This window comes from Gymnoscopelus braueri (genome assembly GCF_963280865.1).
Source record: "Gymnoscopelus braueri genome assembly, chromosome: 6".
Taxonomy (NCBI): Eukaryota; Metazoa; Chordata; class Actinopteri; order Myctophiformes; family Myctophidae; genus Gymnoscopelus; species Gymnoscopelus braueri.
In genome coordinates, this window is record NC_137607.1 from 46,067,131 (window position 1) to 46,091,366 (window position 24,236).

Below are 24,236 nucleotides of genomic sequence, written 5' to 3' on the forward strand. Positions count from 1 at the left end.
ATTTGCATTTCATATGAGACTGGATATGTTAAAAACTGTTTAAAAAACCCAATTCATAAAAAGACACTAAAAGTAAAAACAATATTCACAAGTGTTAAAAAATATATGTAAAGCATAGATACTTGCATTTATTATTTCATGTGCATTGTATTTACAGTAATTATTTTTCATTTAAGGTTTTTCACCTTACAACCTTACAACAACTATACACTACCTGCATAAGCTATACTGCAACAACAAAAACTAAAGTAAAGAAGAACTAAAAGGAAAACCAAAGTTGTGGTCATTGTATGAGTGAAACACAGTTAAAACCTCCTATGGACTGTACCATCCCTTTCAAGCGGGGAAACTGCAAATATACTACATAGCTTGACAAATACCAAGGGCGAGCGAGAAAATAGCAGCCGGGAGAATGAGACTAGCAGGACACTGCCAAAGACATCAAGAGCTGCCAGCCAGCAAATTGGTGCTGTGGGAACCAACGCAAGGGCATCGGTCACGAGGACGTCCCACACTAACATACGTGGACGTACTCAAGAATGACGCAGGAGTGCAAAGTACCAACGAACTGACCAGATGGAGAACCGGTGATGACTGGAAGCGAGGATGGAGGGCTCGTCTGAGGACGACCTAGAGAGGTTCTCAAAGTGGGGTCCAGGGACTCTAAGGGTTCCTTGAGGGGGTTCTAAATGGACCCTTACAGATATGTAACTCTGACCCTACAAATGGACCCGTAGGGTCCATTTGGTTCCATTTGTACACTCAGAATTATGGGGGTCCTTGAAATTAAAAGGTTTGAGAACCACTGATTTAGGAATAAATACAAATTTAAAAAATATATATAAAACAGTAGTGCAACATCAACTGAAGCATTCAAAATACAAAATAATTGATTACTGTAAATGACATAATGATAATGTGATAAATGATGCGGTATGGGAATGGCATACTCACCTTTACCAGCATTTTAGGCAGTAACTGCAACTCTAATTGGATCACCGGAGGATCCAGCTGGGTGTACGAGTGTTATAGATTCTGCTGGGACTTCTGTTGGGGTCATAGGTCTGAATTAGAAACTGACATGGCACTTAAGCGGATGAAAAATTTAGAGTGGCATTTCCATAGGTCCCATAGTACTCTCCTTCCCTATTCACATAATAAGCACATTTTATCTGAGAATTATGCATTCATTGCAGACCTGAATGGTTAGCTGTATAAGCTTATAATTGGTTCCGGTTGGGAAGGCAACATGAAGTGAACTCCATAAACCATATGCAATGACAGCAACAGCAAAAGTTTTTTTTTTATGAGGATAAGATTGCTATATTCAAGACCAGTATTAAACCATTCAAAATTAAAGAACCACTGAATTTCAAAAAAAGATGCCCATTTGTGGAAACGGACACACTGGACATTAATCAGGTGGCCATGGAGAGGTCACCTGCGAACAAGGGGTCTCAGGTTTGATTCCTGGCCCTGGCATTGTGTTGAGGTGTCCCTGAGCAAGACACCTAACTGCTTTCTCCCTGCGCTCAAGTCTGACCACTTGAGCAGCAATCTGCAGGGTGAGGCTGAAAACTGAACTTCACCCGTGGGATAAAATAGGTCTAAATTATTAAATATATTCAAATGGCAAGGGACTTACTTTATTTCTTTCTCGTGACTGGAGTAGGGCGTGAACAGTAACCACAGAGCAGTGGCAAGATGGCTTGCATGAATGGATGGCTCCGGATGGCTGATTAATTATGTTGTCAGTGGGTAAGCTTTTCAGACTCCACTTTAGCCTGTAGCACTTGCCCAAGCCTTGGAGACATGCAGTCTTATGTAAACGTTCAAATGTAATTTAGATTCACTCATTTGTTGACCTGGCATCCTATAGTTGTCTCCGCCTGGCCGAAAGGCATGGCGAGAGAGTATGTTTTGCCCCCTGTCCGTCCGTCCGTGTGTGTGTGTGTGTCCGTCCTTCTGTCCGCGACCAGCTAATCTCCGCCACCGTTGGCCCGGTCACTATGAAACTGCGCACACACACTTCCTGGATGCCACAGCAGAACCTCTGCCCCACATTTTTCAGATCAGCCTGTCATAGCGCCACCATGAGGCAGACTTTTGCAAAACACATTTTTTGCTATTACTCCTACAGATTTTGTCCAAAAAACACGCAAATCGGTACACAGTATCTCTATAGCCATGTGATCAACACGGATCTGTCTGATTTTCCATATTCCATCATGATCGGCTAAAATTGGCTTCCAAAGTTTACAGGATTGGTTCATTTTGAACAAAATGCCTCAAATCATGAACGCAGCATGTGATTTCCGTGAAATTTTCCACAGAGATTCCCACTTGGCCCAGGAAGAAATGACACTTGAAAACGTTCACATCAGCCCCATGGTGGCGCTATAACAGGCCCATTCACGTTTTTAGCTATAACTGCACCGATGTGTGTGAAACTTTGCACGCACACTCCCTAGAGGCCAAGGAAAAACCTTTGCCCTGCATTTTTCACATATACCTTTTAGAGCGCCACCAGGAGGCTGAGTTTTGTAATACAAATTTTTTGCTCTTACTCCTTCAGATTCTGTCCAAAAATCACGCAAATCGGTACACAGTATCTCTAATGTCATGTGATCAAGATGGATGTGTCCGATATTTCATATTCCATCCTACTTGGCTAACATTGGCTTCCAAAGTTTGCAGGACAGGTCCCTTTTGAACAAAATTCCTCAAATCATGAACACAGTGTGCGATTTCCGTGATATTTTGCACGCACATTCCCACTAGGCAGAGGAAGAAATGCCACCCTTTTCACATTGGCCTGTTATAGCGCCACCAGCAGGTCTAATTTAGCAAACCACTGACTGATGATAGGTTCTTGGTTTACCTATGATCCTAGATAACTGAGGCACTACACTGTCTCTATGCATTTGATGTATTACCTTGTGTTTACCTTGCTTACTCGCTCTGGAACGTCTGGTAAAATGCCTACATATTAAATTGTATGTTGCAGGTGGATTCAATTATGACCAAATGTCACGAACAAATGACTGCTTTTCGTTACCTTTAAAGCAGTGTGCTGCACTCAGTGCAGCCTTGCACTGGTAAATTTCACTGTGTCAGTTTTTAATAATTTCTCCCAAGGACAAAGTGATATCCTTGTGTGGGAGGTGCAGAGTCGTCAACAACAAACCTACAGCACCTCAAACAGAACCACCAGTAGTGGAGGACATTCTCAGTGTAAGGAATGATGTCAATGATGTCTGTAAATGAGACAGTGGTGGAAAGCTACATTTACTCAAGTACTGTACTTACGTAGCCTACACTTGAGGTATTTTTTACTTTACTGGAGTATTTCAAATGTTTAGTACTTGTACTTCTACTCCACTACATCTCAGACGCAAATTTTACACTTTTACTCCACTACAATTATTTGAAAACTTGAGTTACTATTTACTTACAATTACATACATACAGCCCTATATACATTTCGGCCATTTGAAAATAGCCGATCTACAAGCTCACAAATCGCGACACATTGTGAGCTTGTAGATCTGCTATTTTCAAAAGATTTTTTATACATATTCTACATTACAAAACTTTTGAAATGGGACATTCTGCAAGTACATTTTGATACCAATACTTTTGTACTTTTACTCAAGTAATTTTTTGAATTCAGGACTTTTACTTGTAACAGAGTATTTCTACATTGCAGTATTGATACTTTTAACACATCGACCGCCAGAGGTTAATCTCATAATGTACTCACCAGTGCCAAGGTGTTTTTTTGTTTTTTTCATGTCGCCATAGATCTTGTTAAAATCCTTAAGATTGAGCTCTACACGGTCTGTTTACATCCGCGAGATCTCCCTGTATCTCCCAGTGAAGATCGCGTGTCAAACGGGGTATCCATGTTGTAGTTAGAGCGGATTACGTTAAACAGTGAAATGCGAGGAGAAAAAACTACAGGAAGAGAATTGAGTTTCAGTTTCGTCTGTAGAATGGGAGCGGGCGTGATCGTCAAAACCGGATCCCAAATAATTCTATTTCCGGTCATCAAACCGGAAACGGAAGTGGATCAAAAAAATTCCGAAAGTGCACCCGGACCGCGCATGCGCGAAAAGACCGCAGCCCGTAGGGCTACGGTCTCGGCGCTTAACAGTTGGATTTAACGGACCGTAGGACTACGTTCTTGGCGGTTAATGTGTTAAAGTAAAAAATGTAGTACTTTTTCCGCCACTGCAATGAGCAGATGGTGAACGTTGTATAGGGTGGTCCTTGTTGACACCAAAGTTGTATTTTGTGCTGCTGAATTGCAAGCAAAACGACAAGCTTTACAAAGGTTGTAGTGTAGCTCCCCCCACATCAGTGGGACAGGGAGTCTCCAAATTACCAAACACACAGCTGAGGAAAGAGTGGGAAATTTGTCATTTCCAACCCCCGTCTGCTGCGCAACTCGTGCCAGCGTAGCCTGGGATTAATACTAATAATAATGACCCCTAGTTTGAAATGTGTTAAGTTTGGTATAATCGTTTTTTCTGGTATAATAATCGTTTGGTATATCCATCTTTTATTCTAACTCGTAGCGCGACTAGCGAGACTAAACTAATTGATTTGCATTATGTGGGGAACAAAAACAATGCGAAGCCAACCGGAACCCAGCTCTGTGAGGTTATGCCAGCGTGCCTGCCTCGAAATAGGGTTCTAAGAGTCAGAAAACCCTGTTTTTATTTGAACTGACCGACATCCTTAAATACTGTCACTAGTGGTGTTGAAAATGAAAATAGTGACAGAATGCACACAGCAGCTCATGAGACATGACTCTGCGCTGTAAAGCGATATACAAAGTGCCTTATGGACATTTTGGCCCAAAGGTGCCTCTAAAGGAAATGCAACAGGGCCATCAGAATCGGTAGCGTCCATCCTGCAATATGCCTGTTAGATTGAGATATCTTGTGAGCAAGTTGACATATTGGCCCAAAGTTGGCACTAGAGGGGAGAGGTCATCAGGTCACTCAAATGGCAGATTGGGATCACTTCGCTTTACAGTTTGCATATGGTATAGAGTGGATACAGAAACACTTACTAGTTATTATTTTACTATTGGGCTCCTCCTGGCTAAGTGTCGAAGTGTCCTTGAACAAGACACTGAACCCCTAACTGCTTCTGATGAGCAGGTTAGTGCCTTGCATGGTTTCCACCGCCATCGGTGTGTGAATGGGTGACCGTGAAGTACATTGTAAAGCACTTTGGAGAAAAGCACTATATAAATGCAGTCCATTTACCAGAGCAACAGGGAGACTGCCACACCTTCTGTATGCCGTGCCAGTGCCCCGCAACACAAAAAAGAGAGAGTAACAAGTAGGCCATTACTATTGGGGCATGTGTCTTGGTACTTGATCATGCTGTGAACAAGATATCATTAACATTAACATGTTACATGCATTAACTCATTCAGTGCCACTGGACGTCTAAAACGTCCAATGTAATAAGCCCTGTGCCACAGGACGTCTAAAACGTAAAAAAAAAAAAGAAAAAAAAGAACCCAAGATATGATGATTTGAAAATGTTCTGCTCCATTCACTTCTTGTTTAACTTCTTACTGAAAAAGACTATCTCGGCTCATAAGCACTTTTATTTTACAATGAATTTTGGCTGTGGCACTGAATGAGTTAATATAATGTCTGCCATCCAATGCTGGTATGCCAAACTGTTGGATTTATTCTGCACCGTTACATCTCTGGACTGGGTGGAAAGTTCACTGGCTATACACAAATAAACTCCTACACCAGTATGCCTGCCAAAGCATGAGGATCAGGGTTTTCAGGTTTCCATAAGCATGAGGATCAGGGGTTTCAGGTTTCCATAAAGCAATTTATTTAGACTCCAGGTACATATGAGAGTGAACAATGATATCAATGATGATGATTGAACTGAATAGGAAGTGAAAAACGGTAACAATCAGTAACACAAATAAACAAATACTTGATGGAACACGAATTATAATAAACAGAATAGGAACAGATCTTACTTATAATGCAACAAAAAGTGGACACATTCTGGTAGTACCTTTTCACCCTTCAGACAAATGTTTGGTCTGAGATTTCTACCTGGGCCTAAATAGGCCTACCTCAGGTTTGCCAAATTAGGTTCAAAACAGGCCCCACCCACCACTAAGTGAAATGATTAGCTCTGCTGAATCAAACTCCACCCACTTCCAGCCAGACAGTGAGGGGCTTTTGTACAGCCACTCTGTAACACTTTTGAGCTCTTTTAATTGAACAATGCTACTATCATAGGACAAAAGCTTCACGCTCCAATATAACAAAACCTAACACATTATCAACACATAGTACAGATTCTAATCAATGCAGTCCTGCCATGATGACATAACATAGTAATTTTACGGTGCACCCCTTTCTCACTATGCATAATTTTACATTGATAAGATGTGCTCTTCTCGTAACACACACACCAGCATCACATTTCGTGTAGGCAAACATGCTTTCCATTAAGCCCCCAAGTTCCACTCCAACTTGGGGGCTTAATTTGGCTTACAGTAGATCGATTGGCTTTCACAAGATATATTTACCCTTTTGTTTCAGTTTTCATGATAATAACATGTAATTATTGCACCCCATTTTATGTCACTCTTTTTCACTTGCTTGACTCACATAAATGATTAACACCTATTAAAATGGGGATGGGCCAACATCGAAACATGAGCAAACACAGAAATCTTTTCAGGCCGCGACCCCCCAAAATAATCATTTTTGAACTTGTGTTGCGAGGCGTTGTGAGCTTGTAGATCGGCTATTTTCACAAATATTTGCCTCTTTCTTATATTATTTGACAATTTGGCCAATGTTTGACCAGTTTTTATTGTATAGTTTGTTGATTACTTTTGATGCAGCTAATGGTATTTTTTCTTGTTTCTTCTTTTTTTAAGGCATTCAATTGTCACTTCACTGTCATCTAGGGACCCCCAAAATCATGTAGGGACCACAGGTTGAGAACCACTGAGCTAAATGGTGTGGCAGACTGTCATTCGGAGGCTGTCTTTGGTCAGAAAAGGACTAACTCAACTATTGGTGTACATGTCACATTACATTTACCAAGACTTCTCATTCTGGCTCATGCAAAAAAATATCTATACATGTTTTATGATTTTTAGATTTTGTCTGTTAAATATTTACATCTCACATTCACAACTCAACCACACAACTCCTGTGTCCCCATGTTGATTCCAGCTCAGAGACCTGCATTGCATTTCATCTCTCCCTGTTGCCTTCAATTTCTGCTCTTGCTACACTGGCCTGTTGAAATAAAGCAATGCAAAAATGTTTAAATGAAATACATTCTTAAGAAAACCCAAATACCCCAGAACAAATTACCTGTATGTTTTCAATGGTTTCAGGGCACAATAAGGGCTCCACATAAAGCGTTTAAAGCATTAAAGTGGGAACACACATTTGAAATTGAACTAAAATTCCAACATTTAGTTATTAATGCCAGCAAAGCAACCAGTTGCTATAGGTCAGTGGCGGCTGGTGGATTTTCCCCCAGGTAGTGCTACACCAAAAATCTAGCCAACAATAACATGTACTATGTTATCACACTTGTTTATTTTGAGTAGTAGTAGTCATTCATTTGTTAAAGACAGTCATAATTAATGGCATGAGCAAAAATTTAGATTAAGTACTACACCTTTTTGTACCTGTTTGGTTAATAATAAAATACTGCTGTATTATATGATTCACATCCATTCACTGCAATAACAGACAAAAAGTTGTTTTGTTAGTTAGGCCATATTATGTTTACAATCTATGTAAGCATTTTGGTATGAAAGCCAGCATTCTTAATCCTGTATCACACAAACCAAACCGCGTAAATCGGTTGAGAACTCAGAGAGTTGTAGTGCTTTTCATGCTTCAATAAGCTTTGTTCATACTTCGACGCACGACGGTATCACATGTCGAAAATCACCGATCAACAAACGCACAACAAGTCACCTCTGCGACGGGTTGTGAGCTTGTACATCGACGATACCGTCGTGTATCGAAGCATAACTCAGTCACCATAGACATAATAGGCATAGAAAGTGAAGCTCACCAGTTGGAATGAACAGCAGCAGTCAGTGCAGTTCTACTGTAGGTGTATAGATATCTATGCGCTAGGCGTAGCAAACGTGTGCACACGGCGGTCCCGTTCACTTGCATTGAAAGAGTGAACATATACGCATGTGCGAACTAACATTGCTAGTCAATTGTAAAGTTTTTTGCTCACACCGCATTAAGTTTAGGCACAGTAGAACGTTTTTTTATCTCCATTTTATGGCAGATTATACATTTCACTCACTAGCCATTAACTATATAATATTTACCTTGTTGGTTTGATCATTTAAAATATATAGAGAATATATTTTAAAGTAATATTTATTCAAGGAAGATCTAGGTTTGGGAGAGGTGATGCGGTGCGCTAGCGCCCTCTATTGGCGGGCCGCCACTAGTCATTTTCTATTACAGTGTTTTCATTTTTGACTGATTTGTTTCGGCCAGACACTCTTATATGCGCACCAGTGTCACACACAATAAATAGCAGATCTACAAGCTCACAGTGCATCACATAGCAACACATGGTGAGCTTGTAGAAATGCTATTTTTCATGACACGGCGCTGCAACCATGTATAAATCAGGCACAAACCTACGTTGAGATTACAATTTTGATGGAGGCTGTTGTGGGGATTAAACATTCGACTTTTCCGTTGGAGTAGGATTTATTGAACCTTGTCATCCGTCACTGCTTTCAGCTATAGGACGATATTACGTTGTACCAACGATATTACATTGTATAATGTTGTACCAACCACAGTCTCGCACGCCATTGGGATGTGATATGTAGTTATCTTGTAGATCGGGCTTATTTTTGACACATGACACCATCGTGCGACAGGCTATATACATTAAGCATGACACTTTTAAATCACGTCCTCAGCAGACTTTTCTTCACGCAAAGCTGGTCTCGTCCTCCACCTTGTCTCTGTACGGCTCTCCCTCCTCGGCTTCACAACATTCCACCACGGCGTGGCCGTTGCTGCTGGAGGGCGGCACATCGCTGAGTGTGCTGCGGAGCGTCACGGTCCGCGTGACGCTGAGCGACTGTGTCCTGGCTGTGGCCAGGCGTGGCCGGTGGCACATGACCTCCTTGAACATCTCCCGGAAGCGGGTGGACATGAGGTTGTAGAGGATGGGGTTGACGGCGGAGCTGAGGTAGAAGAAGACGCCGGAGATGATGTGCACGTACTCATAAAGCGCCAGCTGCCGCTCCGTCCAGTCGCCGCTGATAAAGCTCCACATGAGCCGGTCGCTGTGGAACGGCGCCCAGCAGATCCCGAAGACCACCACCAGGATGACTGGAGACAGAGAGCAAGAGAGAGAGAGAATTATGGAAAATATTATGGAAAATATTAGGGGTGAAGTGTTGACAATTAATTGCATTTAACTGCATTAATGGGCCTGCACAATTAAGAATTTCACCCATATTACCTGTGATGTGACAATAAAGTTTGATTCTGATTATTTATTGAGGAAGATTCAGTTAGAAAAACAGCATGAAAACATAGCCCCAGGCGAGGAGCCCCAGTACAAATAGACCTTGCAGGGTTGAACAAATTGTTGAATGACCGCAACAAGAGCTGTGAAAAGACCCCTGCTGTGAATTTAAACCTCTATAGTGCAAATATAATTGGATGGATAATTGATGGAACAGAAATTATTTTGAACAGATTGACATTCAAAAAAATCTATTATAAGAGGCACAGATAAAGGTGGAACAGAAGGGAAGGGAGGGGGAGGAGACAGACAGAAAAGACAAGTGTGAGACAGAGCAATCTCATGAAAGGCAGAGAGAATGAGCATCAGACCAAAAATGTAGACAGTGGACACCTTTCTAATTAGTGCTTCTAATCAGTGAAATCTTAAATGCTACAGCTACAATGGCATTCTAATGTAGACAATTGTGTGCCTCCAGTTTACGGGAGGGCCATGTCCTAGCTGTTTCAGAACAATAATGCCCCCGTAGCCTTCACACCCACGCTCCCCATGCAGAAATAGTTTGATGAGATTAGGGAGGAAGAACACAAAAGAGTGCTGACCATAACCCTTTTTGAGCTCATAGATCTGCTACTTTTGCTATTTTTGAATTTGAATCCTGAAAAGTAACAGTTTTGGACACTAAGGTTGTGCGATGTCGTGGTTTTACGGTTTAATACGGTTTTATGAAATATTGACGGTTCGTCAGCCAAACCGTGACATGTGCGTTGTGCACACTGTAACGTGATTATTGATTACGGAAGCAGTAGAGAGAATGGCAGTGCGTCAAATAACACCTGGAGACCTGGTCTCAAAAAGTAATGTGACACCCCCAGGGATGCAGTGGGGGTGGGCGGGGGGGTTTAGACATATCCAGTTCCATTGGGGGGGGGGATATCCCCCCCACTTCTGGGACGAAGAATAAAGAAAAAGAGAAAACCTCCGACGAGCTGGAGGTTTTTCACGGGTGGAAAACGGAAAGCTCGCCCTAAAACACACTGCCCCATTTTTTTGGCGGACCGAGGCGGCGAAGGCCTGCACGTGTTCCCCCCTGGTTCCCCAATGCTCTCTGCGTCCCTGGACACCCCCAATAAGGGAACACTTTGATTACTACTAAGGTTGGGTGATATGCCACTGTCAGCCCAAAAATCTGAGATTTCTTTTTTTTGCCGATTGCGCTAGACAATGAATTAATGCGAGAACAGCTCCGCTCCCCAGCACATGTGCCAGTGTCCAGTAACGTGACTGCGTGACTGTCATAAAATGAACAGAGACGAGACGAGATGACAGTCTTTCTGCTGCCATGCACTTGTCTCACTGACCAATGAAGAATTGTAAAACATATCACTCCATAGGATATTATTTTCAGGACTAAGCTAGATCACAAGCTAGGAGATGAAGTGAAGTTGAAGGAGATGGCGTACCGCAGTTTGAACCATTCACGGCAACGATGTGGCAAAACACAAACATCCAAGTTTCCCTTTTTTACAGACGTTTTTTATGGACAAAATAATAAATCCTACCACTGCAGGATAAATAAATGGCCCGCCAGGTCCACCCCCCCCCTTGGAACTAAAGTGACGGCATGGGGCAGCGAACAATATATTTCAAATCGCATTGATGGACTTGACATCAATCAGTTAGGATAGAATTAAGTACAGGAACATATAGTATGCCCCAGTCAATAAAGTGCTGTTGTTTCTCCCTATAATGATCTGTTTGTTTCTTTGAACACACTGAAAGGAAACTAACTGCTTTAATTTGATCCTTTAGCAATAGCAGCCTGTCTAAATGGTCATTTTGTCAAATGTTGGCTGGAAACGCAACGTTGCTTGGGTCGGCATTAACGGATCATTAAATGGATAACTTGATAATGCGTTCATTGCAGAGTGTTTATTGGGGAAAATAGCCATCTTGTGGTGATAGACTGTAATAGCAGTCTCTGATTGTAGTTAACTAGCTGTCATCTCCGACCAGGTAATGCGACCGCTGGCCACGTTAAAATTAATTAGACGGTTAAACCGAGTACCACGTTTTTTTGTGGGTTATTTCAAAGGGTTTAAAATCTTAGAAACCGCACAACCTTATTGGACACATGAGGTTTCCACCCCACAGAGACTAAATCACAAGCATTGAAATGGATACCCCCCCCCCCCTTTATACTGTAAAATTCTAAACTATTCTGGGATATCTTTTCAATGGCTGTTGCAATTTGCTTCCATTCGGCCACAAGAGCATTGGTGAAGTCTGACACTTGGGTGATTAAGGCCTGAAAGCAAAACAAGAGCTCACGTCACTTGACAAATGCTCCCTGCAATCCTCCTATAATTTAACAAACCTCTGTAACTCTGTCTGTTTGTAGTCGTGTCATGGTGAAGCTGCCCGGTTCTCCTCAGTGGCTGGAGCAATTGCTCTGATTTTGCACACAGCCATTGACCATTACTATCTGAACTTAACTGTGAAGCCCGTTTTTCAATTTCATCAAATCTCAGCTTCTTATTAGCGTTTATGTGTCAAACAATGGGAGATAACGTTGCCAGGTTTCGCGCGAAAAACAAGCAGCAAGGTCTATAGAAACGAAACGAGCCCTACAAGCAACGAAATCGTTCGTTCACCGAAATGAACTGTTTTCCCACCACTAAATCAAATGAGTTGAACTGGTTGCTAGATGTGTGTTATATAAAGCAAAGGGACACTTTGGTAGAGGTTTGGTTTGTGTACTTATCTTGTCATGATGTAACTACACCAATTGGCTAGATATATCGCTCTGTTGTGCGTTACAAATTATCGTTCAACCCAGATTCGGCACAAGCATGGGGTTAAATTCGTTCTACTGCTATGCCACCAAAATGTGGAATGCCCTACTAACAGACATCAAAAAGTGTAACTCTTTACCCTCCTTCAAAACCGCCACCTGTCTGCAATTTGTAACAGGTCCTAGAAAAGTCTAAGCGTAACACCAGAAATTACCCCCCCAACAGTTTACTGTACATGTACGTTTATTGCTACTAGTGTTGATGATTTGTTGTATATTATTGCATGTATTTAAATGTCTTGATGAATTGAATGCGCAGGACTACAATAATACAAATTATTATTATATAATAATAAGCTGATTCTGACAATAATTATATATAAACATCACAAAACCCAGATCATACAGGGTATCATCAGCGGCATCATGATATTGATGACTATGCACTTACAGTAATTATATTTCTAACATGATTTCATTGTCTATTAGCCCAATTACGGTAAGTATTCAGTATAGATGATTTCATTGTCTAATAGCCCATTGTTATGGAATTAAGAGTATTGAGTATAATTTCTAAGGTGATTTAATTGTCTATGTGTATAAGTGCAATATTCAGCATACTTGTAATATGATTGTCTAATTGTCTAATCATTGGCCCCTTTACATTCCGATAGTCTGGCCCTCAATAGAAAGTTGAATGTCATTGTAGCTGTATAGCATCAAGATTTCCATTCACTGGAACAAAGGACACTAATTAGAAAAGAAAGAAAGAAAGAAAGAGAACAAAATCATTTGAAATGTACTGTGTACATATCGTCTCTGTCGGGTGGAAACCTCCAAAACTGTTACTTTTCAGGATTCGAATAAAAAAATAGCAGATCTACAAGCTCAAAGCGTGTCACTTTGCGCCACGTTTCGAGCTTGCAGATCTCCTACTTTTGATACTTTCGTGTGATGCTGTAGTAGGGCATTAATTTATGAAAAAAAAACACAAAGAGTATGGAGATAAGAAGTTTCTGCCCGACAGCAACTACATGGAAAAGGCAGAAAGACGACTAAATTGAAGCGCACTGATTGACACAGTCGGTCTGCCCTCTGTGCTCGCAATTTACTGTCCGCCTCGAGGCCACTAACCTCACCTGACAGCCCAGTACTGGATATGTTCTGAGTCACACGAGATCCATATTGGATTTATAATTGAAAATGTTCCTCTGCAGTCTCCACATTCATCAGAGCATCTGCTACACCAACGCACCATTAGAACGTAATGAGAACTCCTATATTCCCTCACATTTGAAAGTCAGGCAGAGTGAGTGGTGCTTATGTGTTCCCTCGTTAGTGCCAAAGCACAAGATTGGTATTGAAGTGTTCACATTTTATGCGTATAATTAGATACAATTGAGAGGGTGATTTCTGTCAGTCCTGGCTGAAGACACCACTGTGGTTTCACTTGTAGTTTGAGCTGTCTTTTCCAAATCAATATGGCTCTATGCACAGCAGCCATATTGGACAGAAATTGGGCCTCTTCCTTACTTCACAGATGTTGCCAAAGATACTAATGAAGTCTCTGTTCCATTTAGTGTAGCACTGTAGTTCTCAAACTTTTTAAATTTCAAGGACCCTCTTATCAAGAGAGTACACTCTCATAGTTACACAGCCATAAGCAGGGGTGTAGTGGAGGGGGGACGCGGGGGAGCGGCGCTCCCTCACTTCTCTAACTGCTTAAAAAAATAAAAAAATAAAAAATAAGATTTTTCTTATTTTTTTTTAAATGATTTAAAAAAAATCATTTGCACATTTAAAAGCAACAAATTTGTAACAACAGCATAATATTGGGTTGTGCAGGTGAGATTTAGAAAACCCTGTGGGGTGGTCCTAGGGTGACCACCCGTCCCGAAATTCGCGGGGCAGTCCCGAAATTGGACCCTCTGTCCCGCGTCCCGCACAAGCAGGGCAATGTCCCGAAAATCAAAGTTATGGGGGAAAAAAATAAAAAAAGATTTTTATTTTATATTAAAAAAAATGTTCATTACATTTTTAAGTTAACTTGCAATACCCTCTTATATCTGTGAAATACTATTCTTGGATAAATGTAATTGGTCAATGCTGTATGTATTTGTGGAACGCCAATTGGTTGGGGGGGAGTGGGGGGTGGACCAAAAAACAACAAGATCCGCGACTCCGCGTCCACACTCCACAGGTCACAGCTGACAGGCAGCTCACGCACACACAGGTACAACAGTGCAGACTAGTGTCATCGCTGCGCGGCAAAAATACAAAGCGAAAATGGAGGAAACAGTGGAAACTCCTGCTGCTAAGAAAAAAAGTCTCTGCTCATATAACAGAGACTGGGAGAGTAAATATACATGGTTGATATCTGTGTCAAACGACCCAAACAAGGCAGAGTGTACGATTTGTCGTCGGAACTTCACTATCACCCATGGAGGAGAGAATGATATTAAGAGGCATGGTGACGGTGAAGCTCACAAGAAAAATGTACAGCAAAGAAAGGCCAACACTAGCTTGACAAGCTATTTTTCAACACAAAAAGACAGCAACACAGATAAAGTCACCGCAGCGGAGGTGTCTACCATAACGTGCAGCATGGCTTATCATACAGATCTGGCGAGTCTCCCCCCCTCTCTCTCGCTGACTCACTCGCTCGCTTTCTCTCTCTCTCAGTAGGCTATTGTAGGCTACTTTATTCTATGGCGATCTGTAACAATGTGATGTTTTGAAAAACACTCCAGTTGTTGTTTGTTATAATAAACAATGATTAGTATTTGAGAAACGGTCTATAATATAATCCACAAAATACATTAGTATAAACCCATTTTGTTTGAATATTTTATTAGGCAGAAATTGTTTTTTGTGATAATAAATTGGTAAAATCAGGCAAAAATATGAATTAAATAACATAACCCTAACCTAACTCCTAATCCTAACCCTAAAACCAAAATAAAGAAACAAAAAACTGGAAAAAAACCGAACCCAATCCGCCCAGAACCGCGAAAAAAACGAACCCAATCCGCCCAGAACCCGCGCGAGGGGTCCGCATGCACGCGCGCTGCGTGCATGCGTGCAAATCTACTAATCTACCGGAACTACTTCATATTTATCAGAACCGGACCATAACTCTGACCACGGGACTCGGGCAATCAATTAATACCTTTGCAACCACTACATTAATGGTAAGTATTTCCTACAGAACATACTAAAAAAATCTGAACTAACCCTTTAATGTTGATATGGCACACTGACTATCAAGAAAATAAAAACATGGCACTTAAAGTCAAAAAAGGTTGCCGACCCCTGAGAGAGAGAGAGAGTAATATTTTGATCCACGGTGGCACTGGGCCACATGGCAACACGCTGTGTAGTATCACCTTTGGACCCTCTCGACAAATTAAATGACACGATGCAAACCATGGCATCTCTGAGGGCCCCTGTCAGCCTGGGGCACTTGGAATCTCCCGAACTTAACCGTAAAATGTAATTTATAATTGTATAGATGAGTTTATAATTGAAATAGTTGAGCACAGCAGGTGCCATTGCTACCATGAATGTAATTATTTCACAGTCAAGTCTGGTCCATGTCTTTTGGGGAACTGAGGTATGTAACTTCAGCAGTCTTGTACGAAACATTCCACTTTCATTTTAACCCATTAAAACCGGGAAGCGTTTGTGTCATTTTAGATTTTAGCTACATATATTATCTTAGGATTTAGAACAGTGGTTTAGAACAGTGGTTCTCAAAAATAGCAGATATACAAGCTCCCAGAGCATCACTTCGTGCCACGCTGCGAGCTTGTACATCTGCCATAAAAAATAAAAACATATTTTTAACACAAATCTTCTCTTCTGGGGGCACAAAAAAAAATCAGATGGGGGTCCATGGCCAAATACATTATCATTTTGGGGGTCCTCATCTTGAAAAAGTTTGAGAACTACTGATTTAGAAGTAATTAGAATCGGCCTCAGGTCTTAATGAGTTAATAATATGGTAATTGGATATCAAATGTGTCTTCACGTTTGATTACAGGTTGAGTGAATTCCCTGCATCTCTTTTCTACAATTGTACGGCATATAGGCCTACGGGAACAGATGGCATTTCAACCTGCCAGGAGACCGAATCAATATTTGCCTCCAGAGAAAAACGTTCAACTCCTTGCCACACTTGCTCCAATTTACAATTTTGGCATTTAACAGACAGGCTTATCCAGAGAGATTTACAATGTCATGCATGTAACTTTGTAGTTGGCCACTACAGCTTTGTTGGAGTAATTATAGTAGGGGGTACTAAGTGAAAAATCTTTACGCGGCGGATAAAAGCATGAAATTTGATACAGATGTCCCTTGGGTCATCCTAAAACATCCTAGAAGGGGTGCCCAAAAAAATCTTAAACAGGAAGTGAGTTATGGACAAAATCCAAAATGGCCACCTAAACTGTTGACCGTTGACTCAAAAGACACCAAAATAATCTCCAAAAAGCATAAAATGTGGCACACATGTCCTTTGGGTCATCCTAAGACATCCTAGAAGGGGAGCCCAAAAAAATCTGAAACAGGAAGTGAGTTATTGACCAAATTGAAAATGGCCGCCTAGTGTTGTCGATTGACTCAAAAGACAACTAAAGAATCTCCAAAAAGTATAAAATGTGTCACACATGTCCCTTGGGTCATCCTAAGACATCCTAGAAGGAGTGCCCAAAAAAGTCTTCAACAGGAAGTGAGTTATTGACTAAATTGAAAATGGCCGCCTACAGTGTTGGCGATTGACTCAAAAAGCCTATAGAATCTCCAAAAGGTATACAATTTGGCACATATGTCCCTTGGGTCATCCTAACACATCCTAGAAGGGGTGCCAAAAATAATCTGAAACAGGAAGTGAGTTATTGACTAAATTGAAAATGGTGTTAACAGTGTTGAAAGATGATGCAAGATACCTACAGAATCTCATAAAAGCATGAAATGTGGTACAAATGTCCCTTGGGTGATCTGAACGCATCCTACAAGGGGTGCCCAAAAAGGTTTTAAACAGGAAGTGACCGCCTAAAAGCAGTTGACACAAAAGAAAACATAAGGGGATGTCATAAAAGTGTATAATTTGGTACGTACATTGAGTGCTTCTTAATATATCCTAGAAGGGGTTATTTATTTGTTTGCTTGTTTATTAAACTTTTTAGGAAGGGACCATGTTGAAGAAATTCTAAATGGCTGTTTAAACAGTTGACCATGGCAGTCTGCATATTATGCAGACTCAATACGACAGGTTATGCAGTGCATAACTTGCCGTATTTTGTAGTCTACCTTCTGTTTTCATTTCTACATCACTTATTTATTTTACTTTCTGCATACTTTTTTTATTGTACTCTTTGAATCTTCTTTATTTATCTAACTCTCTGCATATTCTCATTTATTTTACTCTGCATCTTATCTTACTCTGCATATTCTTATTTTACTCTCTGCATCTTATTTATTTTGCACTCTACATCTTCTTGCTTGTTTTACACTATCTTCTCATGTATTTTCTTCTTGATCATTACTGTTTTTTTGTGATTAGTGTTTAGTAACTACATGTATTCATGTGTGCCATTTCGCAATTACCAGCACATTGGCATAATGCTCTGCAAGGTAACCCAGCATCCCGGCATCTACACTTTCTCGAACAGAAGGGCTCAGCTTTGCAGCCACACTTGAGTTCTCTACAAACTTAAGCAGCCTCTGGCAAGAGTGTCCATAAAGGTGTCCACGAATCAGCGACTTTAATTTATTTGTCAGGAGATGGTAGAGATTGCATAGCTTTCAGGCTTCTGGACCAAATGCTAGATTGGCTGCTCGATTTGAATATTGTAGCAGTGCAGCCCGTGTGGGAGGAGTGTTTTCCATTGAGAGACTATTCAAACTTTTTTTGGCACCCCTTAGGATGCATTCAGATCACCCAAGGGACATTTGTACCAAATTTCATGCTTTTATGAGATTATTTTTTATGAGTGTCTTTTGCATCATCTGTCAAGACTGTACACAGCCATTTTCAATTTAGTCAATAACTCACTTCCTGTTTCAGATAATTTCAGGCACCCCTTTTAGGATGTCTTAGGATGACCCAAGGGACATGTATGCCATTATGAGATTCTTTAGTTGTCTTTTGAGTCAATCGACAACACTGTAGGCGGTCATTTTCAATTTTGTCAATGACTCACTTCCTGTTTAAGATTTTTTTGGGCACCCCTTCTGGGATGTCTTGGGATGACCCAAGGGACATGTATGCCAAATTGTATGCTTTTATGAGATTCTTTAGTTGTCTTTTGAGTCAATAGATAACACTGTAGGCGGCCATTTTCAATTTTGTCAATAACTCAGTTCCTGCTTAAGATTTCTTTGGGCACCCCTTCTAGGATGTCTTAGGATGACCAAAAAGACATGTGTGCCAAATTGTATGCTTTTATGAGATTCTTTAGTTGTCTTTTGAGTCAATCGACAACACTAGGCGGCCATTTTCAATTTAGTCAATAACTCACTTCCTGTTTCAGATTCCTTTGGGCACCCCTTCTAGGATGTCTTAGGATGACCCAAGGGACATATGTGCCAAATTGTATGCTTTTTGGAGATTCTTTTGGTGTCTTTTGAGTCAACGGTCAACAGTTTAGGTGGCCATTTTGAATTTTGTCCATAAGTCACTTCCTGTTTAAGATTTTTTTGGGCACCCCTTCTAGGATGTTTTAGGATGACCCAAGGGACATCTGTATCAAATTTCATGCTTTTATCCGCCGCGTAACGATTTGGCCATTTTTTGTGCTTAGTACCCCCTACTATTAGGCCCAGAAGCAGTGGTGGAAGAAGTGCTCATGTTTAGTATTTAAGGAAAAGTACCAATACCACAATGTAGAAATACTATGTTACAAATAAAAGTCTGGTATTCAAAATATACTTGAGTATCACCTCAATATACTTGAGTAAAAGTACAAGTAAAGTATTCTCATTAAAATACACTTAAGTACTGACAGTTTTAGTACTTTTTGCATAATGTCCCATTTCACAAGTTTCCAAATGTATAAAAATGCTTTGAAAATAGCAGATCTACAAACTCACAATGCGTTGTAAAGCCAAAGTATATTGGGCTGAAGTGGTTTGTGTGTGTGTGTGTGTGTGTGTGTGTGTGTGTGTGTGTATATATATAAATACCTCAAAATTGTACTTAAGTACATCACTTGAGTACATGTACTTAGTTACACCAATGTTTCAATGTTTATCCAGAGAGATTTACAATTTCATGCATGTATACACACACTCAAACTTTGTAATTGGCCACTGGGCAGCTCTGCTGGAGTAATTAGGCCCAGAAGCGTGTTATTTATGGTTACTCGGTCCCTTTAGACTCCACTCTGATTTATTCCTGTCAGGTCTGGTGATTTGAAATGGTGTCCTTCTGGAGACAACTCTACTTACAGTATCTAACCTTTTAGACGACCACGGCAGCCAGTTGTTCAAAGTCACTGAAAGCCGAACCGTGACATTTTCAAATGGAATGGAACCCCAAAGGTTATGTAATTGGTGGTGTTTGATGTGTTATTCCGGTCCTGAAAATAACTTCAGGTCCCGTAAACGACTGCTATTGGCTGCAATCGCAGCGAGGGCGGGTTTTCACTCGTTAGAATAAGTAGAAGCCCTAGAAACATTCCCTACTTCATCATTAATTACCAAAAATAATGTGACCATAATTTACTAAACGCAAAATTTTGGTTTAAAAAAATAAAGGGATATTCACACGTGAACCACGAAAATGGATCTGTGACCCACAAATGGGTCCCGACCCACTGTTTGGAAAACAGTGGTATTGACCTCTGAGGGGACTCAGGTCAATTTAGGGTTTAAGTGCTGAAGTAGAACATTTGCACTGCTGTCTGTCTGCCAGCCGAGGGCCTGAGAGTGCATAAATCAACATATTACGAATGAGATCATGATAACAGTAAGTAATTCATTTCCACTAGCATCTTGCACCAACTGAGATATCACCTTCTCCCCCGGCACTACGCCGGAGACCGCCTCGCCTCGTTGAGCTCCCTTGACAAACGCGATTAGATGACCTGTCACTGAGTGGCTTTCTGCCGCCACATGGACGAAAAGCATGAGCTCATCTCTCTGTGTTGTTGTTTCTGTCACCTCACATTATGGTAAACACAATCCAGCTGCCTGCCATGTGCATGTGACACATTCTTTTAATGGTTCAATGAACTAAGTCATATTATTTAGTGCAGTGGTTCCCAAACTCTTATTTTGGGGGGGTCCCCAGATGATTTGCTTATATGTGCAATATTCTTTTTTCAATCAACAGTAAATAAACCAACATACAGTATAAGTGTATACAAGTGACAATACAATTTAAGGACTTATACCTCTAAATGAAAATAATAATAATAATAATAATATATATATATATTTTTAATAGCCGATCTACATGCTCACAAGGCAGCTGTCCCGCATTGTGAGCACTGTGAGCTTGTAGATCAGCTATTTTCACAATATTTATCTGTGGAACCGAGTCAAAACTAAATGTAATGCTTCAACTCCTACAATTCCAAGTGCTTGTAAGGGTGGGGGGTCCCCAGTTCAAATAGGATTATTTTTGGGGTGTCACGGCCTTAAAAGTTTGGGAACACCTGATTTAGTGTAGCCTGGTAAACCCCCCCTCCGGAAATCTCATTTGTATTTGATAAATGCAAATAAGATTTCCAGAAGAGGGGGGGGGGGGGGGGGGGGTTTACCAGGCTAGAGTTAGTGGAGACAAGGGATGAAAATTCTAAATGTCCATGCCTGAAACAACAAAGCACTGGTTTCAATATGATGCAGAATCCTCACTGTGTCCTTGCAATAATTGGATCCACGGTACTGAGAAATGATATGGCTCATTATATTAGATTTTTTTACTCACTTGATTTTTTTTATATAAATGATTGAGTTATTACCTCGTTACATTACCTGGTGTTAATTAGAGGCCAAATGTTGATAGATTACAAGCTAATGATGTTTCCTGTCATGCTGTGTAGAATAGAACGCCTCATATTTTGGAGTCTTATGACATTCTATTAATCATCAAGCTAAGGAGGTTTCCTTTCATGCTGTGGTGAATAGAACGCCTCATATTGGAGTCTTATGACATTATATTAATCAAAGACATTACTGCTCGTGAAAGGAGGAGACAGATGCCAAAAGGGACATTTATATTTTGTTGAAATAATGTGTAAACAATCAGTCAGTTGTAAGATTGATATCTGTGTCTATGGAAAGGTTGATACATTACTGAGGGGTCAATGAGGATGCAGGTTTTTGAGGTAATTATTCAAGTTGAAAATGTCTACTGATGTACATTTTGTATAATATAAATGTATAATTTGCTGAGAACAAAATGACAGTGGATGTAATGTCAAAATGTCACACTTCAGCAACCCATTGGGCTGGATTCAAAATCACACCAAAAATCTAAGTGAAAATCCAACTTGCGTGTATTTGATCATGGCAATTTAATGTTCTGTGTGGGATCTACTTCCAGACCTGGAACAGGGCATCAGTGAGTTCCTGGACAGTCTGTGGTGGTCCTTGGTGCACGATACATAAAATCCTATAGGTTCTCAATCAGATTTAGGTCAGGGTCCAACCATGGAAGTCAGCTCATGCACCATCAATCATAGATTGGCATAACGTACTTATTAGGACAGCATCATATGCATGCGTGTCCTTCTATGGCAGAATAGACCAGTTCCACCTGAAGTGGGGAAGATTTCTTCACTATATCAAGGGCTTGTAATGACAGACTACTGGCTTGGCTCCCCTATACCAGATCATTTATATACTGTATATCCTTGCTTGTTTACAGGTGGTTCTATTTCATGGATAGTATAGCCTCCCTCTTTTCTTTCTTTACTTTATTGTGTTTTGGTTTACTGAATTGACTTTCTTGTTGTGTAGGTACCTGCTTTTATTTGGTTATTTGTTTTCTTGTTTTGTTTTGTTCTGTGTCTGCCCTTCACAGAACACTATTTATCACACAAAAAAAGATTTAGGTCAGGGGAAAGAGAGGGTCAGTTTAATACACTCTGGCCAGTGGCCACACGAGGCCAAGCATTGTCCAATGACAATCACTCTGATAACTTGAAAAAGAGAATGCAAGCACTCGTCAGTTGAATAGTTCACAGTTCACGTGTATCGGGTGCACGGGTTACATGGACGTTCCTCGGGGCCGTGGGCCGAAATGTGCGTGTTTGATCTGTTGCTGGGGTTAAAGAAGAGATCCTAAAAGGACCATGTGAGAGCTGGTGATCTGTTTTAAGATATTACGCTCTCTGAGGATGTCTTCCCAGTACCTAATAGCAGTCTGGGTAGTGTTGGCTATGTCATGGAGGTCTGTGTAGCCCTCCAAGGATATGCCTCCCCAGACCACCACTGACCGGAGCTGGGCAACCTGATTGGACTACAGGTACCACCTCATGCTACCAGTAGTGACAAGGACACTAGCAGAATACAGAACTAGAGAAGAATCAGTCAGGAAGGATGATGAGTATGTGGCTACCACCACATGCAAACCATTCTCTATTTAGGGGTTGTTTTGCTTCTGCCTCACCTTTGGACCTGTTGTCACTTTCATTTGCACCAAAGCAGGTGAAATGGATTGACAATCACTTGTGCGTCCTACATTGGACAAATTATATCCCTTAAGTTTAGATAGATAGATAGATGTCATCAGAGTGAATCACAATGTTTCAATACTCACACAGCATCTTGGTGACTTGTCTGCGCCGTGCTTTCTGCTGCTGTGAGCGGACGTTACAGAAGCTGTTTTGCTCCTTGGCCTCCAGCACCTGAAGGATCTTCTCCCGTTTCAGCTGCAGGCCGATGAGCAGGTAGAGCACGCTGATGGTGAGCATGGGTACCACGAAGAACAGCACCGCCGTCACCTGGATGATCAGGTTGTACATCCAGTGTGGCTTCACCACCGTGCAGATGGCCGACTCAGGCATCCAAGCAGCGTCTGAGCCAACGTCACTCCCTCCTCCGAGGCCGCCGCGGGAGCGCTCGGGCAGAGTGGCGATGCCGTGCAGGCTCGTGTTGGGTATGGCGCACAACACAGCCAGCCCCCACACGGTCATAATGACCCGCTTGGCGTGCGTGCGCGTCACCACGTACTTGGCGCGCAGCGGGTGCACGACGGCGATGTAGCGCTCCACGCTCAGCGCCGTCACGTTGAGGATGGAGGCGAAGCAGACCGTCTCGAACAGGAAGGTCTTGAAGTAGCACCCCCCCGTCCCCAGGAGGAAGGGGTAGTTCTGCCACATCTCGTACAGCTCCAGTGGCATGCCGAGCAGCAGCACCAGCAGGTCGGACACAGCCAGGCTGAACAGGTAGTAGTTGGTCGGCGTCCACATCACTTTGTTGCGCACGATGACGGTGCACGTCAGCACGTTGCCCACGGCGCCCACCAGGAAGATGACCAGGTAGTTGAGGCAGACTGGGAGGAACACGGGCGACCGACGAGGCCCCAGGTATTTCTCCAGATACTCCTCGTCAGTGAGACACGCGTTCTCTAGCTCAATACTGCTGCTGCTGTAGTTCACAGCAAAGGTGAGGTTGCACCTAGCTTCTGGGAGGCAGTCCAAGCCAACTTTCCCAGCCATCACTTCAGAAGAGCAATTAGTGGTGGACAACATGGTTGAGACACTCTGACTCAGCCTCTGGGGGGAAAAAAAAGTGAATGTTAGGTTTTAGATGAGGTGTGTGCGTGCGTGCGTGCGTGCGTGCGTGCGTGTGTGTGTGCGTGCGCGTGTTGCACCAATGTGTGTCTTCGGCCCACCTTGTCAATTTCCTTTCACTAGTCTACATGCCCACTCCATCAGCTCATTAT

General features: G+C 41.6%; 1 protein-coding gene across 1 annotated transcript; it reads right to left on the reverse strand.

Annotated features, from left to right (window-relative positions):
• Positions 1-9,000: 9,000 nt before the first annotated feature.
• nmur1a (neuromedin U receptor 1a) lies at positions 9,001-24,009 on the reverse strand (the record flags this gene model as incomplete). Its single annotated transcript, XM_080430612.1, has 2 exons — positions 9,001-9,407; positions 23,109-24,009. The coding sequence occupies 2 exons, from the start codon at positions 24,007-24,009 to the stop codon at positions 9,001-9,003; spliced, it is 1,308 nt and encodes a 435-aa protein (XP_080286738.1).
• Between the last annotated feature and the right edge of the window lie 227 nt (positions 24,010-24,236).